At 38.7% G+C, this 20,708-nt stretch overlaps 2 protein-coding genes across 2 annotated transcripts; both read left to right on the top strand.

Annotated features, from left to right (window-relative positions):
* Window positions 1-6,313: 6,313 nt before the first annotated feature.
* On the top strand, window positions 6,314-7,072 carry LOC108144014. Its single transcript, XM_017268643.2, has 2 exons — window positions 6,314-6,567; window positions 6,652-7,072. Exons 1-2 carry the CDS (start codon window positions 6,501-6,503, stop codon window positions 6,927-6,929), a joined length of 345 nt encoding a protein of 114 aa, XP_017124132.1. The 5' UTR covers window positions 6,314-6,500; the 3' UTR covers window positions 6,930-7,072.
* A 10,846-nt stretch (window positions 7,073-17,918) lies between these two features.
* Window positions 17,919-19,063, top strand: LOC108143909. Its single transcript, XM_017268491.2, has one exon. It carries the CDS (start codon window positions 18,155-18,157, stop codon window positions 19,001-19,003), a length of 849 nt encoding a protein of 282 aa, XP_017123980.1. The 5' UTR covers window positions 17,919-18,154; the 3' UTR covers window positions 19,004-19,063.
* Window positions 19,064-20,708: the final 1,645 nt, after the last annotated feature.

The following is a 20,708-nucleotide window of genomic DNA, read 5'->3' as shown; positions in this document are numbered from 1 at the left end:
TGAGAAAGAAAGAAATTTTAACATTCCCTTGTAACCATTCTTAAAAAGTTTCGTAAATTAAATTTATTTATAATATATTTTAGAATATTTTTAAATCCCAATTTTTTTTTGTGTGCAGACACACAGCTGCTGCAAGCTATTGCCGAAATATAAATTGAGTCTTGGCCACTGAAGTTGATTATGGTCTACGCCTCAACGGATCTCAGCCAACAAATTTTCTCGATTCGGTTGAAAAATCAACACCAAGCTGCCCGACCAAGAATAAGGAATGGGGCTGGTCATGTGTGTGTGTGTGTGTGTAAGTGCGTGTATGGGCCATCCTTCTTCCTCCAATTTTCCCCCTTTTTTTCCAACCTTCTGCCTTTTCCTTTGGGCCAATGTGTCTGGCCTAAGCCCTGCGGCTCACATATCAGCGCGCATTAAAACAAAGTGGGCATCAATGTAGAACCCGAAGCCGAAACCTACACTGTCCCCCCACCGACGCCCCTGACCCGGGCCTGGCCTTGCCCCTTGCCCTTGCCCCTTTCAATGCCCCTTCTCCAAAGGGGGTAACTCAATTTGCACAAAAGAAAGGCAAAACAACAAAATAAAATTACAGGGAGAGCCACTGAATTGAACACATCGATGACATTGGAAGGGTTTATACCCTGCTTCAAATAAACCAAAAAACCATATATATATATATAATATATAGAAATATATTTTTTTATGTTATAACTTTTAGAACAGTTTTTATACTAATATATCAAGTAAATATTAAACTATCCTTAGGATAGGTTTTTTAGTCAAATAAATATATACATATAATTTGAAAGCGTTTTGTGCTGCATTCACTAGAAAATGTTTCATTTACATTTTTTAATTTTTGTAATTTTAATAAACAGTTATGATTTAATTCCATTAATTCTATTATAAATGTCTAACAGTTCATCGAATTTCGCAGCCTTAATTCCAAATGTATTCATCGTGTCATTTATTTGATTTAGCTTAGGTGTTTTTCTTAAATACTGCTATTTTATCACATTATTATTTTCGTTTAGCAGCTAAAGAAAACTTTCCAGAATAGTACAAAATTGGCTTTTTGATTGTGTTGAAACAGTCTAAGCCCCTCTTGTCCTTACAGGGTATTTCTGGGAAAGGATCAAACGGAAAGCGGCAACTTTTCACTTATCAGAGCGGTCGGGGTGTCCAATTATTAACGCCCCAAGCTCCAAATCCGATTTGACGAGCTGCTTAAGCCTGGATCCCTAGACCCGAATTCCGAATCCTGAATCCCGAATCCCGAATCCTGGAGCTATCCACACACGATTCTATGCTAAGTAATAGAGACTTGGGGGGGTGGGGGGTTGGTAAGCAATAGGCAAATTCGAACAGCTGCTATGGGTCCGAGTTTTTCGAATCTCCGGAGAATTGCAGACGGAAGTGCACTTGAGGCCGTGGCGCCGGAATTCGTGTGAAAAGTGTTGAAGGGCAGGAATGTCAAGGAGAATGCACTTGAGTTGTCATCCTGCCGAGGAGATTGGACCTGCTTCACGCATGCGAGGAGAGGACAAGTGTTGGCCCAACAACATAACACATCCTGCAAGGACCCATTAATCGCAGTTCGATAATAATTTCATGCTCGTTAACGGGACGCTCCCCCTAATTTTCTGGCATATTAGTTACAGGACCTCCGACCCGTCGTCCGTCGTCCTTCGTCCTTTGTCCTTTGTCCTTGTTATCGTTAAGCAGTCGCTAATTAGACGCACATGTGTAACACGAAACCGCATTTAAGTTCGGGCAATGTGGAAATTGTAAGGGAAACACGGGAGCAACCACCGTCGACACCAAAAACACCGAAACACCCAAACACCGACCTCCTCGCTCCTTTTTCGTTCTGGCGAAGCACTAAAACTGTCCCAATTGTTACGAAATTATACACTTGAACTTCTCAACTTTTTGTCCTTTGTCGTATTTTTTTTCCACCCCCTCGGCTGGCAGCGGGTTAAGCACTTGCCCGGGGGTCAGTCTGCAAATTGTGATCCCGACACCGAAACCGAAACTGAAACTGCTCCCGGTCACAGTCACACTTACTTAGCGATAATCCTGGCTAAAAAAAAAAAACATTTATTGGCAAAAGTGTCAAATGATTTTTAATGGTATTTTTATTTTTTGGTTTTGTGTGGGAAAGTCCACACACGTGGGGTTTTAGTAGGAGTTTTCCGGAAGTAAGAAATCTAGTTATATGAACATATCATATTCGTTAAGTATGTTATTTGTGTAGATGCAATATCAAGTTAGGTCTTAATAACATTAAATTTATAAAACACAAATCTGTATCAGCAATAATACTTATTTGTTGAGCGATCAGTAGAACTAAAAAAATAGTTATTATGACTAAAATCATTATTTTGTAAGCAATGTGATATATAATATAAATAAAACAATATTTTATAATGGCTATAAAACTCAAAAAATAATCATAAAATTGTTATTTTATTAAATTACCTGCAATATATACTTGTCTTAGATTTATTTCAAGTACTTACAATTTTTAAATATTTACTCACATAATTAAAATAACTAAAATCCGGTGAATTTCCCCCCTTCAAAATTTTGTCCGCGAACTTCAGTTGCCTCAATTAAGAATCACGGCCAGATACTGCAAGATTTCCTCCCCTTCTTTTTCGGCTATCTTATTTCTTTAATAATCTCCTCGCGGCTGTGGAATGTGAAAGTGGGGGGAAAACAAGCCAGATTTAATATCTGGCCGCCCTTTAATCTATCAGGCCAACAGCTGTGGCCAATGGCCGAAAATCGAGCAATCCACCAATCCACCATCCAAAGTCGCCGCCCCTCTGGATATTGTTATTTTCGACGGCGTTCGCCGGCATTATATTCTTTGTTTTTAATAAATTTCAGGGCAGGATGGGCCAGGACGACCATGATAGAGCTGACGACTCCCCTTCCCTGCCCACCGTCCTCGTTCAGCGTTCAACGTTCAGCTTTCAGGCAGTCGATGTCCTTTGTTATTTTGCCTGGCGACATTTGCATGCCTCATTTGAGGACAAGTTCCTCTTCATTTATTTATTTTATTGCGGCCTCATTCGCGTTATGAACTCAATGGCCTGTGGACATTATTTTAATAATTGCAATCCCCTTCGCTCTGCGTTTGCCCTCGCTGGCTCTGTTTATTACTCGCATTCCATTGATTTTCATGGATTTCTCGTAATAAACTTTTCTGTATTGTAATTTTTTATGTACACAATTTCGTTCTGCCCGCTCAATATTGGGAAAGAAACAGACAAAGTCGGTGAAATATTGATCAAGGAAATATATTATTTGTATTTATTTGATGAACTTCTTTAGTGCTGCAAGTGTGCTATTGCACAATTGTTACATTTTGCTTAAAAATACAATTTATATCATAGTTTTATTATTTAGTATATAGTAAAAGTCGGTCAGACAGTCAGACAGAGTTATATTATTCATTTAGATTTATAAGGATAAAATTTGAAAGAAATTGTACACAGTTTTACCAAAAGACTGTAATACATAATCGTTGGAGTGAGTAAAAATTTGTTTGTTTATATCAGTAAATATGTAAACAATACATAAATGTTTAGCTACACTTTAATATATTGTTTTCTAAGAACCAACAATAAGTGTACATACTTATATTAGAAATAAGTATTATTTTTTAACGCTCAAGATATTTTACCAATTCAAATATTATAAAATTATAAAAATATATATATTTTTTTAAGACAAAAATTGATTATGTTGAAGTAAAATGCAATTGCACTTATACGACATATATAGTACTTTACTGTAAGTGGCATATAATTTATTATATACAATGTTCGGCTTGCCAATCAGTAACTTTGTTTGAACAAACTTAAGCAAGTTATTTTATTTAATTTTAATTTGTAATACTTTTTAAGTGCTAAATATATAAAATCAATTATTATTGTTTAACCATACTTTATTTATTCTAATAATGAGTAACTTTGTTTAAACTTTTCTACGTTTTTACACACTTTAATTGCTAAATAAATAAATTAAGATACAGACTTTATTTTTAAATTGTTGTTTACATATTTTTATCATCGCGTAGGAGTATATTCCCTCATTTCCAGGCATCTATTAACCGGAAGACACGCCGTCTGAGATCGCCCGCCTACCTAACCTTAGCCCATGGAAAATGAACTCTGCTCCAGCCCCCGAAACCGAAACTAATCCCCCGGCTAAGCTTACACACACTTTGTGGGCTAATTTATCTTGAGTGGATCGCGGAGGGATCTCGGCCAAAGGACAAAGGGCTATCGATCGATCCAGCTCAGCATTCGGCATTCGGCATTCAGCATCCTGCCATGTCCTTTGTGGCCGGGTGTGCTTTTGTGCAGTGTATTGCCTGTGCTCTCTGTGTATTTACTGGGCAACGAGAACAAGTGTCGGTTGCACAATGGCACACACACAAACAAAGGACCTGCACGATCGCCCGATGAAGGATTATCCCAGACGAACAGTCTGCCGAATCCTTTTTGCCGGCCATACCATATATGCATATATATTAGCCCTAAGTGCGGCTTATCCAAATGCTAATAGCCAGAAAATGGGAAACAGTAGGATGAATACAGAAATCTGAATCTGGACGCGGACTCGCAGGCGGATCCACACATGCCAGTGCAACCTGTAGTCTTAGGTGGCTTTTATTGTCCGCCGCCCTTTGTGCCAATTGTTGCCACAAATTGCTGAACAAAGACAAGTGTAGCGCCGGCGCTGCCACCGATCCGCATTCGGATTCGGATTTGGATTTGTATCCTCTTCATATCCATTGCCACCCATTAATATTTCAATCGCTGAAATATGCGGCTCGAGCTCACCAATCGATGCAGCCATTTTGTATTCATGGCATTGGATTGGTTTAGCTGCAGCAGGGGAATACGGATACGGATAAAGGACTCTCCAGGATGTGCAAGTGCACATGACAAGTGCATTTTCACAGGAAACCCAATCCAAAACCGGTGAACTATTCATGCCCTTTATTGGGGGAAAATATTTATTCATTCAAGTACAACCTACGATTCGGTTAAATGCAATTATCTATTACAACTCACAAGAATATCTTTTTTTATAATGGTAATATAGTTGTAATGCGAACAAACAATAGGTATTTATCAAAGAAAATTAGGTAAGGTTTGGGGTTACCAAAATCTATTTGTGCTTATTATAACTTGGCTTTCTATATATTAATCCTGGATTGAATAATAATGCTGGGTAAATTTATTTTATTAATAAAACAAATGCTAAAAAAAGGGTCAAAATTTTACTATCAATTGAATTTCATATCTTTCAGCAAATTATTAATAAATAAACTATGAGCTTCAGAAGAGCTGTTTTGGGTCACCAACCTGCAAATCATCAAAAACTTGGAGATAACTATCATGAAAATGAGTCTAAAACAGGCTTAAAGCAGAGGTATGTCACATTTAAATCGGAATGTTGACATGCAAATCGATCGAAAAATTAATGATCAATAAATAACAATATTCTAAAGCAAATTGTTCGAAAATTAAATCACAAATGTATAGAGATGTTATATTTTATTGCGGTTTTTGGGTCACCTATAAGCAAGCTATTGCATCCTTAGAATTAGCAAACATAAAAAAGGTTTTGATATGTTCTATCACTAAAACGATGAATTTCATTACGTAATTTGGTACCTGTATGAAAGTATTCTGCAATAAAATAAATTGTACAACCTATTGAATGAATATTCAAATAATATAGTGAATATTTTTTGGATTCGTAAACTTAATTTTCCAGTGATAAAATTTCCCAACAATCAAAGTGCAGCCCACATCCAATCATTTTATTTTCTAAATTCCTGCAGTTCTCGACAGCCAAATACTCTTGTTCCCCAACAAAATGCAATATATACATAGGTAATCGAAGAGTGTGGGCATGTCGGTCCCAGGATTTCTCCCCCAGATATTTTTTTGTGCCATCACCAGAAGTTTTTCAGCGAGGACACCACACTACGTTTCTAATCAGTGCAGCTTCCGCTTTTCCCCGACTTTTCCCGCTCCGCCGATGAATTTTCCGTCAGTCAACAGAGCGCGATATTTGTCAACAAGCGGAACTATAAATATGCATGCAAGGGGCGGAGAGCGGGTGGGAGGTGGCAAATGGGAAAATGGTGACCAAAAAGCGTGGAAATGGGGAAAAGCGGGGGCGAGTGGAAATGGATGCCCATCAGGCCTTTTTTTTTTGTTTTTTTTTTTTGTTTTGTTGAGGCAGGAGGCTCTGATTTTCCACTCACAGCCAGGCATTTCATTTCATTCCATTTCACGGTGCTCTTTTTACTTTCTGGCAAACTCATTTTTTACACTCCCCCGAAAAAAAATCGAAAAAGTAACGCCACGAACTTTCCAGCAAGCGAATAGGGAATCAACTGAAACCGAATCCATCCCAATCCCGGTACTACAAAAACTTAAGGGTTTTTGTGATTTCGCATCATGCTGCGGGTTTTCAAGATGCGAACTGCTCTGCAGAGTCAAAAGATTATGCGATCTATGTGTTATGGTTAGTAGATATTCAGAAATCGGAGGAAATTCATAAACTAGTTGCAGTTTTTGTTATAGTTTTCTTAAATTATCCTTTTTTCAGATTCGCAACGCATGAAGGCGCCATTTCTCCAGGGCAGCCAAACACCCTCGAGTCCCGAGGATTTTGACCAGGACAAAGAGGAGCCCCAGCCGGTGGTGCCACGCCCACGCACCGCCCTCCACAATCCGCTAAGTCGACGTCACACGGTAAATAGCTCGCGACTGCAGTACATTAATGACAAATACAAGGAGCTGGCCAACGAGGTGGAGCTGCGGAAGCCCAAGGCCAAACAATTCGTGACCCGCCACGCCCTACATTCGGGGCGTTTCGATAAGTAGAATGGGATCCTGCATCCCTTTCCTCTCTCCAAAAACCGAAAATGATCCAGAAATACCCACTACATTATGGTTGATTCATTAAACTTCAGAGCGCAGTCGATTGTTTAATAAATAGGGCATACTTTCGCCTGTTAGATCACAAAGTACACTTCCAGAAAAAAGCATGTGCCCTAAAGGTCCTCAGGAAATAAATTTAAATTAGTTAAACTACAAACGTTATTTATTATTGAATACGATATACAATATTAAGAAATAGAGCTTAGATAGAAATATAAACCTAATTCTGTTCATTAAGTCTAATTAAATTTGTTGAATTCACTTGTGACATCTTTATATTCACAATGAAATGAGTGCAAAAACAATTCTTGATTTAAAGTATGATTATTGGAATGGTGGCGAATCAAATTACTATTTTATATTTTCCCATTACCATTTTATATTTTAATTTAAATAATGATTTCAAGTGACAAATTTCTGCTTTTTTATTTTTCATATTTCAATGCAATTGAAACTGCCTTAAATACATAAGCTGAAATACCCTTGATATATTTGGGAATGGGTGACACGCAAGTCTAGGTAAAAAGGAAAATCATAACAACCAACAACCAGAAACCGACAACCGGCAACACATAAGCCGCCATGTAACGGAAGCGACTGCAACAACAGCAGCAACATTGTCTGAACAGCAGCAACATCGTCGGCACAGCAACAGCAGCAACAGCAGCAACGAATGTTGCATTTCCCTGGGAAATGCACACACTGGTCGATTGGGAGCGGAAGAAAAAACGACGCAATTCTGAGATGAAGGTGGAAATGGAAAATGCTGAGGGAAAAACAAGGGGTTTCTTCAGGCAAGCGAGTAGGAAATCCAGAGGCAAGCAATCAAATGCCAAGGGTCAGAGTCGCAGCTGGCTTTTTTTTTATTAAAATTAAAGCATTTGAGTTGTTCAGAAAGGTTTATTTTTGCAACAAAAATTATAATGAAATAATTTAGTAAAAATAAAAAAAGGTAATAAATATAACCAGTTATGGCTTTACCATAACCATTATTTAATATTCAAAGCATCTAAAACATAATTTCTTGTAAGACATAAAAAAAAAACATTGGCGCGTTAAACAATTGTATAAAAATCATATTTAAACATCATTTAGCATTTGCCAATAAAGCCAAATATATATGTTGATTTTCCAAGCCTCAATAAAAAAATCTGTGATACAACAAACTTAAATAAAAATTACTGATACTAATTAGTTTTATCATTGTAGTTTTGTAAGCATTTGAATGTCACTTTTATTAACCGACCCTCTTCTTAGATCGCTGTTGAAATAATATTTACCCCAAGAATGCAGATACAGCATTCCTTTCCCAGGCATTTCTATTCCCCTTTTTATTGTCTTCAAATAAGGAGTCCATCTCCTGTTGCTGGCCATTCAAAAACTGAATCCGAGTCGGGCATTGGGATTGCGATTGCTATAGCGAATGGGATTGGCATTGGGGATTGGAATTGGTGGGAAAATGGAGGAAACGTGGACCAAGCGTTTCACTTTCAGCTCCGTTTGATGGCCAGTCCGCTTTTGAGCATGAAATCGCAATGCGAGCAGCCCCGCTTTTCCTGATTTTTCCCGAGCTCTTTCACATCGCTCCTTTCATCCATACAAATCACACTAAAACCGAATACGTCAAGGCGGCAACTGGGCCAAAATTGCTGCAAAATCAGATCAGGGATGGGGCCGGGAAAAGCCCCGGCTCACTGGCTTCGCTTTGAGTGCCGGCCGGCTCAATATCACAGGGCAGAATGGCCGCTAAAAAAAAAAAAAAAAGGAGACTCTCGATAAGAAACAAAGGCGAGCAAAAAACACAAATCCGGCGAGTGAGGTGCCCAAAAGGGAAAACAGGAGCTGACTTGACTACAAAACCCAAGTCGCACCGGATGCGAATGGAGGATGGAGGATGGATCCACATCGACAACATGGGTGGGTGGGTGTGAATCCTGGCTGGGGGATTCGAAACTGCAAGGATTGACTTTGACTGCCGAGCCATATGTATATCCTGTTTGTGCCGAGATTTGGCTTTGAGCTATGGATATCGTTAGAGCAGCTCATCGATTTGGCCACCCCAATGGGGGTTAAAAAAAGGGGGGGGGCGGTAGTGATGGTAAAAAAAAGGGGTCTTAAAAAGGGGGTCTAGAAAACACAAAGGGGTGGGGACTGGCGACTGTTGTCGCAACTTCGAGTGTGCTGCAAAGTTTACAAGCTCCAGAGCTCCATTTTTTTAATCCCGCATCACCATGCTGTTGCTCTGGCCCTTTTTTAATTACATCCTTCGCAGAAAACAACAAAAAAAAGGACCTTAGGGGCTGCTCTTGCTGCTGTTGCATAAAAAAAAAACAACAAAAAAAAAAAAACAGAAACCAAAACGGGTTAAGGAAAAAAGTGAACCCAGCCAAACCAAAAACTTGTACAAATGCCATGGTTTGGCTTTGGCCTACGAGTGTCGCATCCTTTTTTTCTGCACTCTGCACCTCCAACGCTTGTTTATTGTGAAATTCCAATAAATGCAGTGGGCGTGGCTGCCACAAAGGTAGTTGCTCGACAAAAAAAAAATAGGAAAATGTGCAGGGAAATGGAAAATGGGCAACAGAGGAAGCACTGCCTGAAGAACAGGGCAAAACGAGCAGCAGAAAATCGTAGAAAATCGGAAAATTGGCCACGCAATGTGGGAAAAAAAAGAAGGGTGCACACAGAAAGTCCTAAAGGATTCGGTTGTAAGGACCTTTATGATAGCTAAAACTGTGTAAAGGTGTAAAAATACAAAATACTTTTTATCATTACAATTGGTACATCAGTTTATTTAGTTTCAGTTCATATTTAGCTTTAATATTTTGAAAATGTATCTAACTTTATAATCGACTTACTTACAAATTCTCTTCATGTTTTAGCTGGTGCATTACTTTTATTATTATTACTAAGCAAAACGATCTCTTAATTACAGATCATGTTCTTCTTATTGATATAAATTATTTATTTAAATTATTATTCAGCTTTTATTAATTTATTTTATTATTTTAAGAAAATGCTATTCAAATATTATTTGTGCTTATTTCAGCTTATGCATTGGGGTTCATATATAAAAAGTTTTATTATATTTGCTTATAAAAGAACTTTAAAATTCCACAACATATTGTCAAATTATACATAACCTTACATATTATTTTACAATAATAATGAATTTATACCTTGTTATTACCAATATAGGAATTTTTAGTATAGCGAATTAAAGCAATAGCAATTTGTTTTTTTTTTTTTTTTTTAACGGGGATAGGAGGGTATTTTAATTAAGATTTATATTAAGAAAATTAGTCCCAAAAATCTGTAACTTATTTTTTTAAATAAAGTAGTAGTTTTAAATAAGAATGAATTCTTTTTCTGGGACGAATATTGAAAGAAGACACCTGCAGCGACTTGACTCAATCACAAAGGACGAACACATAAAACACCTGAAGTAAGCGCACAGGTAACTCGGCTCACCTCCAGGACTCCATTCGGTTCGATTGTGCCAGGGATTGCGATGCGATGGGATGCGATGCGATGCGCCAAGGACATCAAGGAAAAATCAGGAGGACTCTGTCTCTTCCTTTGGGTACTTCGGGTACTTGGGTACTTTGGGGATTTTGTGCAGATTTACATGCAAACAATCAAGATATGCCCGGGCTTTCAAGTGCCCCGGTGCTTCGAGCAGGAAAAGCGGAAAAGCGGAAAAATGGGGGCAAGGGACCGCCTGCCAATACGTCATGTGTGCCTCAGCAGCGGCTTACCCATGAGTTGTGGAGGTGGAAAAGCGGAAAATGGGGGAAAAGTGGGGAAAATCGGAAAGTGGGCTGGTAGTTAAATGCTCCCCGTGCACGTTCCATTTGCTTTTCACATCTTTTCACCTTTGATTTTCCATTCGCATTTCGATTGTCGCCGGACTCTTTTCTCCCGACTGATAGATTTTCCTCGCCATTTTTTGCATCCACAGAGGAAAAATTTCAAGGGCCAATGCCTAAAGTTGCCTTAAATACCAAAATTGTATGATTTTTATCATTAAGTCTCATTTTTGCAATATTAATCATTTAATATTTAAATTATCTTCAATAAATCCTTCTCAATTTAAATTAATACCAAGCTCTTAAGCTTTGTATTATATGTTATAAAATAGTTAAGTTAGTTTTTATCAAAAAACTACCCTTTTTATTTCAAAAATTTAGAATTCCTATATCATAAATATTTCAAGGCACAAAATTGAGATAAATCAACAAAGATTTTATAATTGAGTTGATATTGAAGTTACCTATGCTTCAGTTCAGTTTAATACGTGATTTTTGTCCCCCTTTTTTTTCTCAGCATGATTTTTTCTGCGTACTTCTGGTTTTGCTCTTGTTATTATCACAATGTTTGCTAAATAAATATCTCTACACATGTTCCGTTTACAATCCCCTGCCCTTTTCCCGCTCGTTACTTTTGGTTGATATTATTGGTTTTTAATTCAATTGCCACTTACGAATGTTAAATGTTTTCTTTTGGGGATTACTTGACGTTGTCTGAGCCCTGAAAATCCCATTCCCCGCATTTCCCGTGTCCCAATAAACGTTGAATGCGAGTTAATTATTTAATGCCTGTCACCCAGTGGCTAACACGACCCCTTCAAATGCAAATTGCCTTCGTCACCAGCTGAATTTCGGGTTGGGGTAGGGATTTGGACGTGGACACAAACAACACGGATTCCAGAACTAAGGACGAAGGACGAAGGACATCGGACTGTTCTGGCATGGACGAAACTCAATGAAAAACAACTGGAAAGACAGGAAGATTCAACCGAAAATAAAAGTACAATATTTACTTACACTAAAAAAAATTGCGATAGAAACTAAACTGTTATTACATGAATTTTAAACTATTGGGTGTGAACCATTTCTAGTTCTATTCAGGGGGTTAAGTAATGGTCAATATTCAAGGCGAAAGAAATATCTCTGCCCATATCTATTAGTTAAAAATTATCCAGATCTTGTAAACTTTTAGAAATCTTTTCCTATGTTTTAAATATTTTGTTTTCAAAAACCCAAAAAATCACAAAAAAATCAGTTTTTCTATCAAAACGCACAAAAGTAATGCTCAATAGATGGAATGTCATACATCGCTGAATTATTGCCAATCGAATGGCATTCACAGATAAAATTTGTTCAGTCCTTCAAATATTCGAAAAAAATTGATGGGGTACCCCCTTATCAAACAACAAATTATTAAAATAAATCGAATGGTCAAACCGAAACTTAAAGTTTCTAGAGTGGCTTCCTATCCTTCAAGTAGTATGTAGCTGTCAGCCTTTCTCCGCATATCTTAAAAAGTTAAGCTAATCCCCAGGATTGGCCCAGAGAAAATCCCCCCAAATATCCCCGCATGTGTGAGTGGAATTTAGGGCCTAGATGAGGCGGTTTTTCGGAATCTTCAGCCACGACAGCAGCCACGACAATGGTCAACAAGGCTGACCCTACGATATTTACGAGTTCGCTGCGCGCATTATCATTAATTTAACGGATTAGCAGGAGCAGGGGCCACATCAGAAACCACAAAAACCGCCTGGAAAAAGGACACTAGGGCCGTTGCGCTACATTCCTGGAATTTTAATTAAGTTGTTTCCGACTGCTGGTGCGTGATTTAAGGCAAATCCCGAAAATTGTGATAATCGACTTTGATGCCCGACTGTCGCCGCCGACATTGTCGCCTGCCTATCTAGGTTTTCGTTTTCGAAAATGGAAAAATGGAAAACAGAAATGAAAATGGAAATGGATATGGAACAGGGACAGGCACAGGCACAGAGACAGAGACAGAAACAGACGGAGATGTAGATGTTGATGTCCTGTTGTTTTTACCACTGCCCCACGAGATGGAGAGAGGTCCTTTTATTATTACGACAGGACGACACTTGGGTGCAAACGAGCCGATTATTGCCGCCTGATAATGTTCTAATTGCCCTGCAGTTCTCGATTCGGAGCTGCAGTGCTGCCGAGCTGCAATTCTTGAGACGGACTGGTCTGGTTTTGGTCTGGTCTGCTTCGGTCTGGTCTGGGCTCCTACTGTTCGGCCATCCTTTTTCATCCTTGGCAGCAGCAAAATCAGCACCAGCAGTTGCAATCGAGTCGGCCGGTTGTCCTTTTGTGTGGACGGCACGCTGGGCATATCCCCCTTCCATATCTGCACATATATGCGTATATCTGGCGTATCTGGCTTGTCGGTAGGTGTTTTATTTGCCAAATGCATCCGACAACGCCCCGGGGGCTCAGTTACAGATACGGATACCACTGGAGGACCAGCGAGCACTTCATTAGTATCTGTATCCTTCGATTCCAAATCCAAATCCAAGTCATAGTTGAACTCAAGCCGATGCCGATGCGCAAAACGAAACTCAACCTGAAACTGAAACTGACGGCCTATCGCTAACCGCAGTTGGTCACTTTCTTGGAATTTTTTCGGTCAGTGTCGGTCCTTTTCAAATTGTCACCAAAACAGAAAAAATTGATTTGTCAACTATTTCACCTTACAAGAAAAAACACCTTTATAGGGTTTGAAACATTTTTGAGTACCTAAAATACAAATTTTTAAATTAAAATATTGTGATTAAACGAAATGTAATGAGTCTTTTATTTGAAGGCATCTTCAATTCCTTTTTAAAGGCAAAACTGTAACATTATTTGGCTATAAATAGAAATATATATTTCACAAATAATTAAAGATCACCGACTTATTCAATAATAATGTTTTATTACGGCAAAATGACAAAATTCTTTGGAAATTCAAACATATATTACTATATATATTATATTATATATATATTATTAAAACAAACTTTACATTTTGGTTATAAATTTAGCCAAAGTGAACCTAAACAAAGTCAACAATAAAACATTGAAAAACTGCATTTTAAAATTTTTTTTATTATATTAATAGGAAGATATATATCTTTAAAACATATATTATTTTATGAATACATTTTAGTGTCTGGAGTAATAAAGTAAATTCAGGTGGCTAGATTTCCTGGCTCATTCGACTCCTTTCCCATTATCTTATACGCTGTTAATTTAATCTATTTGCGCCCAGATGGAGACCCAATAAAACCGAATCGCCGGCAGTAAGGGAAAATTGAAACCCGTAACAGCCGCAATGGGATACTCCCAATTGGGTCGCAAAATCGGTGGAATGGGGCCTCGAATGTCCAACAAGATTTGATTTTTATCGCAAGTATATTTGAATTTTATTGCGTACGAAATTCGCGATACAATCGTCGGCCATAAAAGCGACTGGAGCCAAGTCCACGCCAAGTCCACCTAGCCATGGCCAAAATGGGAATGGCCAAAATGGGACAAAATGGGGCAAAACAGGGAGCCGGAGAGCAGTCACCATTTCTTGGCCACGTTGGCGTCATTTTCCACGCAATAAAATAAACATTCAAAACGAAATCAACTTAAACGCCTCACACTGACCCGGCCTTAACCCCTTGGGTCCAACTTCTCGTCCATTCCTCAATGTGGCACATTTAGTTTTATGCTTATTTTTATGTCACTCTCTGAAGTGATACACTGCCTATGGGGTGTTCTGTTTTCTTTCTTTTTTTTTTGTGTAAAAAAATAATTAACTAAATATAAAGTAAGCAATCAATTTATACTTTTTGTAGACCAGAGTTAAAAGACTTTATTGTTTATGAATGCAAAAATGTATTAAATAAACGAAGTAAGCAATCAATTTATACTTTTTGTAGACCAGAGTTAAAAGACTTTATTGTTTATGAATGCAAAAATTCCTAAATATAATATTATATTCTTAAGAAAATATCACAGTTTAACTTTATATTTATAATTTGGTATAGAGGTACTTACATATTTTTTTCTTAATCTCCAAGAAAAAGGGTATTTGTATTTTCGTGAATGTAACTAAATTTTGTTTTGTTTTCGCTGGTTGCTCCCTTTTCTGCCCCCTCCGCACGGGTCAAACTTTCAATGGCCAGTGGCCGCAAATCCCCGTCAGCTTGCAGCTAATAGTTTGGGTAAACAAAGGACTCCGGCCAAAAAAGGGTTGATTTAATAAGCTGGACCCCGATTCAATTCAATTCGATTCGATTTCTATTATCTGCTGTCCTGATGGGCACCCAAATCAAATGCGTATTTATCGGGGACTTAAATGCGCCAAGAAGTGGGGTGCTGGGAAATCGGAACACCCACGAGCTGCTGAATGGCCCAAAGTGCCCTGGCCACAATGGGCTCGGTTCGTATTTCGGTTGGTGTTTGGGTTTCGCTTTGCCGGACTGGGGGCTTTGTTGGCCATTTGATGGAAGCCAGAGGCCAGAAGTCAGAGCTCAGAAGCCAGAGGACAGAGAACAGAGGCTAGAAACAGCAGTAAGCAATCGTAAAACGTCTCGAAGGAGACAATGGGCTGTCCAGGAAGTGGAAACGACAATGCCGGGCTCTCCCTGTGCGGTGACATCATCGGCCAAATGCCAAACAACAATTACCCAGGGCTGATTGCTTCATTTTCGGTGGCCAACAGCTCCGGCGGATGAGTTATGGCCGAGTAGATGGCTCATCTCCAGTTCACAGTTCTCCAGTTCTCTATTTCTCTATTTCTCCATTTATCCATCTCCACTGCCAATCCCAGTCCACAATGGGATCTCAACAGTGTGTTTGAGGGATCCTCGGACGGATTTGATTTATACTGCGGATGCGTCTGGCATCGCCCAGCCGTTGGCCTCATAAATGTCCCAAAAGGACCTCCGCCAGCTGCCAGGATATACATAAATTCTAGGCCATTTTTAAGCCTTACGTTTTATTACTTATCATCCCATTTTAATTGAAACGAGATTTACACGCTTTCATTTTCCAATATTTTGTTATTTTTCATTAGAAACATTTGCACATTTGTCAATAAGCTTTGTTAGAAAATATCTTAGCGCTTTTATTCCTTAATCAATAAATTTCTGAAAACTAATAAATACACAGAAACAACTGAAATTCAAAGCTTTAGATTCAAAAACAGCATAAATAAATTTAATAATTAAATAAAAGAATAACCCAAAATCAATCACTTATCTTAGTACTCTATGCTCACACATGAATTATTAAATTATTACCTTGTTGCATTTAATTATAACAATAAACAATGTGTGTATTTAACATTCTTGTTTTCAATACATTTACATTAACTGCTGTGTATCAAAAATATATTTAAAATATTTATTAAATAAATATATTTTATTTGGAACAAATTTGTTGATAACTAACAACAAAACCTTGTTCTTACAAGTGACAATTATCAGCTTAATTTGCTCAATAAAAGAAAACAAGGTTTGTTGAGGGGAGTTTAAAAATTTTGGGCAAGGGGACTGCGTCATTTCCAAATTGGTCTGCGGTTCATGGCGTCGCCATGTTATGAAAACCCGGATTCCCGAATACCGAAAACCTTAGACCGAACAACAACAAATGACCTTTATGCGCTCACATAAAAGGGCGCAACATCAAAAAATCAAAAACGATAAAAACAGTCTCTCAACATTTTATTTTACCCTTCATGTGGAGCTGCAAATTGTCATTAGACATGCCGAATTTATGATTTTCGACTGTGATTTCTGTATGTTATTTTTTTTTGTTGCCATTTTTTTTTTGCACAATGTGACATTCGATTCGATCCACCACCACCCACCCACCGACGCCCGCTTAAGTATGCTACACACATTTTTTTTTGGTAACCCTTGCCATGGCCCAAAATCCCCTGCCGCCGATGTGGCACACAAACTCATAAATTGTATAAATTGTTGGGCTATTATTTCTCGTGGCTGTCAACGCAATATTGCAGGCAAATTGTCCTGGACACTGACGACAACATGTTGGCGGGGAAATGGTTGGAACAGGGGTTAAAGGTCGGGTTGGAACGCCGAGTACCTCAAAAATGTATTTGCGCGAATTTTTTATGAGCCCAGCAAGGAGTTGGAGGCCCTCTAAAATGGAGATTACGCTTAGTTTTAAGCTATTACAGATTATAAATATGTATTGTTGAGTGCAGAATGCAGAAAAAGGATTGCTAAGTTTCCTTTCAATAACCGAACGAAAAATAATTTTGTAACGTTCTATCTCTAAAAGATAAACTAAAATCTTAAGATGATAAATAAATTTTAACTAAATTAAATTAAAGTATTCGTCAAATTTGTATTAAATGGAGATTACACTAGAAATTAAGGCAGATGGATTATAATTTTAAAAATATTTCTTAGACTGAATATAAATTGAACATAAAAAGTAGCAAAAAGATTTTTCTAAAAGGTGTATTAATAAATGAATTTGATATTGATTTACAAATGCCCATTCTTTGCCTTCCCTAAGATCAATAATTTTTTTTGTAGCGATATGATCTATGTGCCTCTGTGACATTCCACACCCTTTTAATGACGTGGGTTTTTGGAATGACAAATTCAGTTGCAGTTGCAGCTCTTCTACCCCCTCCAAACATTTATGGATTTTTTACCCAACCATTTTTATGGCATTTTTACCCATTTTCCGCAATTGACTTTCCAGCCTTGACTTACGCCAAATGACATAATTAGCCAGGGGGCGGGGGGCGTGGCAGGTAGCAGTTTTTAGGGCTAGGGTTATATAGCACGTAACCCTAACCCTAACCCTGCGTCATAAAAGATGCAATTTCGCGCGAATTCTAACCCCAGCAAATCCTTTTTATTTTACCCCTGTCCTTTTTGTTTTTTTTTTTTTTGCTTATTCCACGGAAAATACCCATTTTTTCCTCCCTATTTTATGCTATTTTTTGTTTATTATTTGCGAAACGGTTAGAAAGTCAATTGTTTTATGAGATTTGGAAAAAAAAACAGCAGGCTGGGCATTCCAGTAGTAGGTGCTGCATTAAAAGTCAGCTGCCAGAGCATTTTGGGGTCTATAGGCATGGACCTGGCCCCAGATCCTCAGTCGTTGGCCGGACCCCGACCCTAAACAACAAACAACAATTTTTGGTCTCACAAGTTTCCGTTTTTAAACAAATAAAAATCAATTTTTCACACAAAAATTTTTAGTTGAAACCGACAAAGCAATAGTTAAATTTTACCGTGTCAATCTTAACAAAAAAAAAAAAAAAAGGGAATTCTGTAAAACAAGCTAAATAATAATAAAGACGACGAACCCATAACCCTTTCAAAAATGCAACGATCGATTTTCAAGAGTGGCGTTTCGAGGGCTCTGGTCCTTTTGAGCCCATTGAAGTCCCTTCACCAGAAGGTCTTCTCTGTGGATGAGGTCCTGGCGGCGGCTCCTAAGTTGAAGAGTCGTTGCCTGGATCTTCTGGAAAGACTGCTGCACGGTCGCCTGAATCTATTGGGCGGTCGTCCTGTTCCACCCAGATTCCTGCCCATGCTGGTTGGGGATCAGGATCGCAGCTTACATTTCAATGCCGAGGAGGACGAGGAGTTTCGCCAGCGTTTGGGAAGGCAGCTGAAGGAGCTACGCGAAGCCCTGCAGGAAACCCAGGAGAATCGAGAGGAGGATTTCCAGGACAAGGACGACGAGGAGCAACCCTACACGACGGCCACGGGATTGGAGGATCTGACCGATGAGGAGCTCGACGAAATGCGGACCGTGCGGATGAGTTCCGGCCAGGACTCGGAGGGAAAATCGGGGAACACCGAGCAGCCGGAAACAGCAGCTGAAATGGAGGCTGAGGAGACGACGGAGGGCAGGCAACCCGGTGCCCAGGAGTCCGAAGAAGTCATTGATGTCTACGACAGAGTGCGGGATGGCGAGATCGAGGGCGTCTACTGGACGGGCGAGGGCAAGAGGATTGTAACCCAGGCACCGCAGCGCAAGACGGGACACTCGGGCTTCATCGATGGCGAGGGCGAGGAGGTCCTCGTGGAAGAGTCATCCCCGGGCAAGGCGGCTCCCTATCACCCCCCTTCGCCCAGGGCCCAGGCCACTTCCAAGCTCCTTCGAAAAGGTCGCAAGCCGAGGACCTCGTCCAAGCCAGCCAGCAACAGCGATTCCGATGAATAACCAAATTGCCAGCAATTACAAAACCCTGTAAAATAAATACAAAAGGCTAAAGACAAGAAACTCTACGGTGTTTGTGTATGTTTCCCTTTCTCGGTAACCTTCTGAGGTTTCTGCGGGTTGCATTCGGTTAAGTCATCCGTAGGCAGGACTACCTGTGACCGCTTAGCAAATTTTATGCAATGCCCGGGAGTCAAGGACAATTTACCTGGGTGAAATTAACACACGCTTCCCACACGCGGCGGTCGCTCTCACTCTTTTTGCGTTTTCCAAAATCCTTTTTTACAGCCGCAGCCTTTTTGGTTTTCGAGGAAAACTTAGGAAAACTATGCAAAAAGATCATGGCTCTAAGATGAATATTTTACTTTGAGTTAAAAGCATTTAAAGGCGGCTAAAAGCGAGGACAAAACTAGTTATATTTTTCAAAGAGAATTTGATTAATGTCTTTTGATGAAATATCAGTAATTTTAAAAGAGTTTTTTAGGTTGACCTATTTTTGAATGGTATATAAATTAAAGAAGTTGTCCAAAAAATCATATCAAACTACATATATTTATTTTATTGTGCATCAATTTCGAATGCACATTGTAGTTCAATAAATAACTCTTTTGATGATTGAATTTACGTGGAAAACAAATCAATACAAAAATGTTAGAAAAAAATAAAAAAGAAAGTAGTTGAGAATTCTCCCCATTCTGTGGTAAAACTGTCTGTATCTGTACCTGCTCCTTCGATTCGACCCACGATGATAAATGACGTTTGCCAATCTATCTGACCCAATGCCGGAAATTAAATTTGTTTGAAAATTTGCCACTTTTCACCGTCTGTTCCTTGTTTGTTATTTGTTTCCCCCCTAAGATTCACGCCCCAAAAAAAATCACGGAAAAAGGTCTGTGGGAAATGGAATAAAAAAGGGGAGGAGACCGAGCAATAACTAATTGTGGAGAAATCTTACAGCATACAAACTGGACCTTAGGGAAATGGACAACAAAATAACCTCACAGGTTCCCATGCGTTAAGAAAAATACATTTCATTTGTAAGGACATCAGAAAATCATTATAAATAGAAAAATACTACTAGAATATTTACGATTTATATATAAAAGCCAACAGTGTAGAAATAAACAAAACAATATTTAACATGTTACAAGATCTGTGATATAAAATTTGAAATAAAATAATAATTGCTTACATATTAGTATTAAAATTGCATATGAAAACAGAATGTATAAATTGGTTTCCAGGGCTTAAATAACCTCTGGTGGTCAATTAAGTTATTAATATTGCTTTGAATTCTCGAATCTCGTCAACCGGTTATGAGATAAAGACTTTTTAAAAACGACCACCTATTGAGCAGCCGAACCTGCGACAGTTTATTGAAACATTTTTCAGCATTTCTTACACAAATCCGTGGTCAGGACAAAGCGCGAGTTTTGGGAGCTGGAAAAAAATAAAAGTGTGGATCCCTGAATCCTCATAAATCATGTCACATATCTGTGTACCGACTGCGGTCGTCGACGGTGCCAGTTCGTCTGCCGAGAGCCCTGAAAGTGAAATCCAAACTATTATCGGGGATTTTTCACTCTCGCCTTTGTGCGGTTTGCTGGGGTTTTGGTTTTCTAAAAAGAAAAAAATCAAATAAAAAAAAACGCGGGGACAAATGAAAACATCAAATCATTCATAACACTTGTTTGGCTGGCATTGATTG

This window comes from Drosophila elegans, unplaced genomic scaffold (genome assembly GCF_018152505.1).
Source record: "Drosophila elegans isolate 14027-0461.03 unplaced genomic scaffold, ASM1815250v1 contig_149, whole genome shotgun sequence".
In the NCBI taxonomy this organism is placed as follows: Eukaryota; Metazoa; Arthropoda; class Insecta; order Diptera; family Drosophilidae; genus Drosophila; species Drosophila elegans.
The sequence above is the reverse complement of the archived record's forward strand: the minus strand, read 5'-3'. Positions and strand labels throughout refer to the sequence as shown.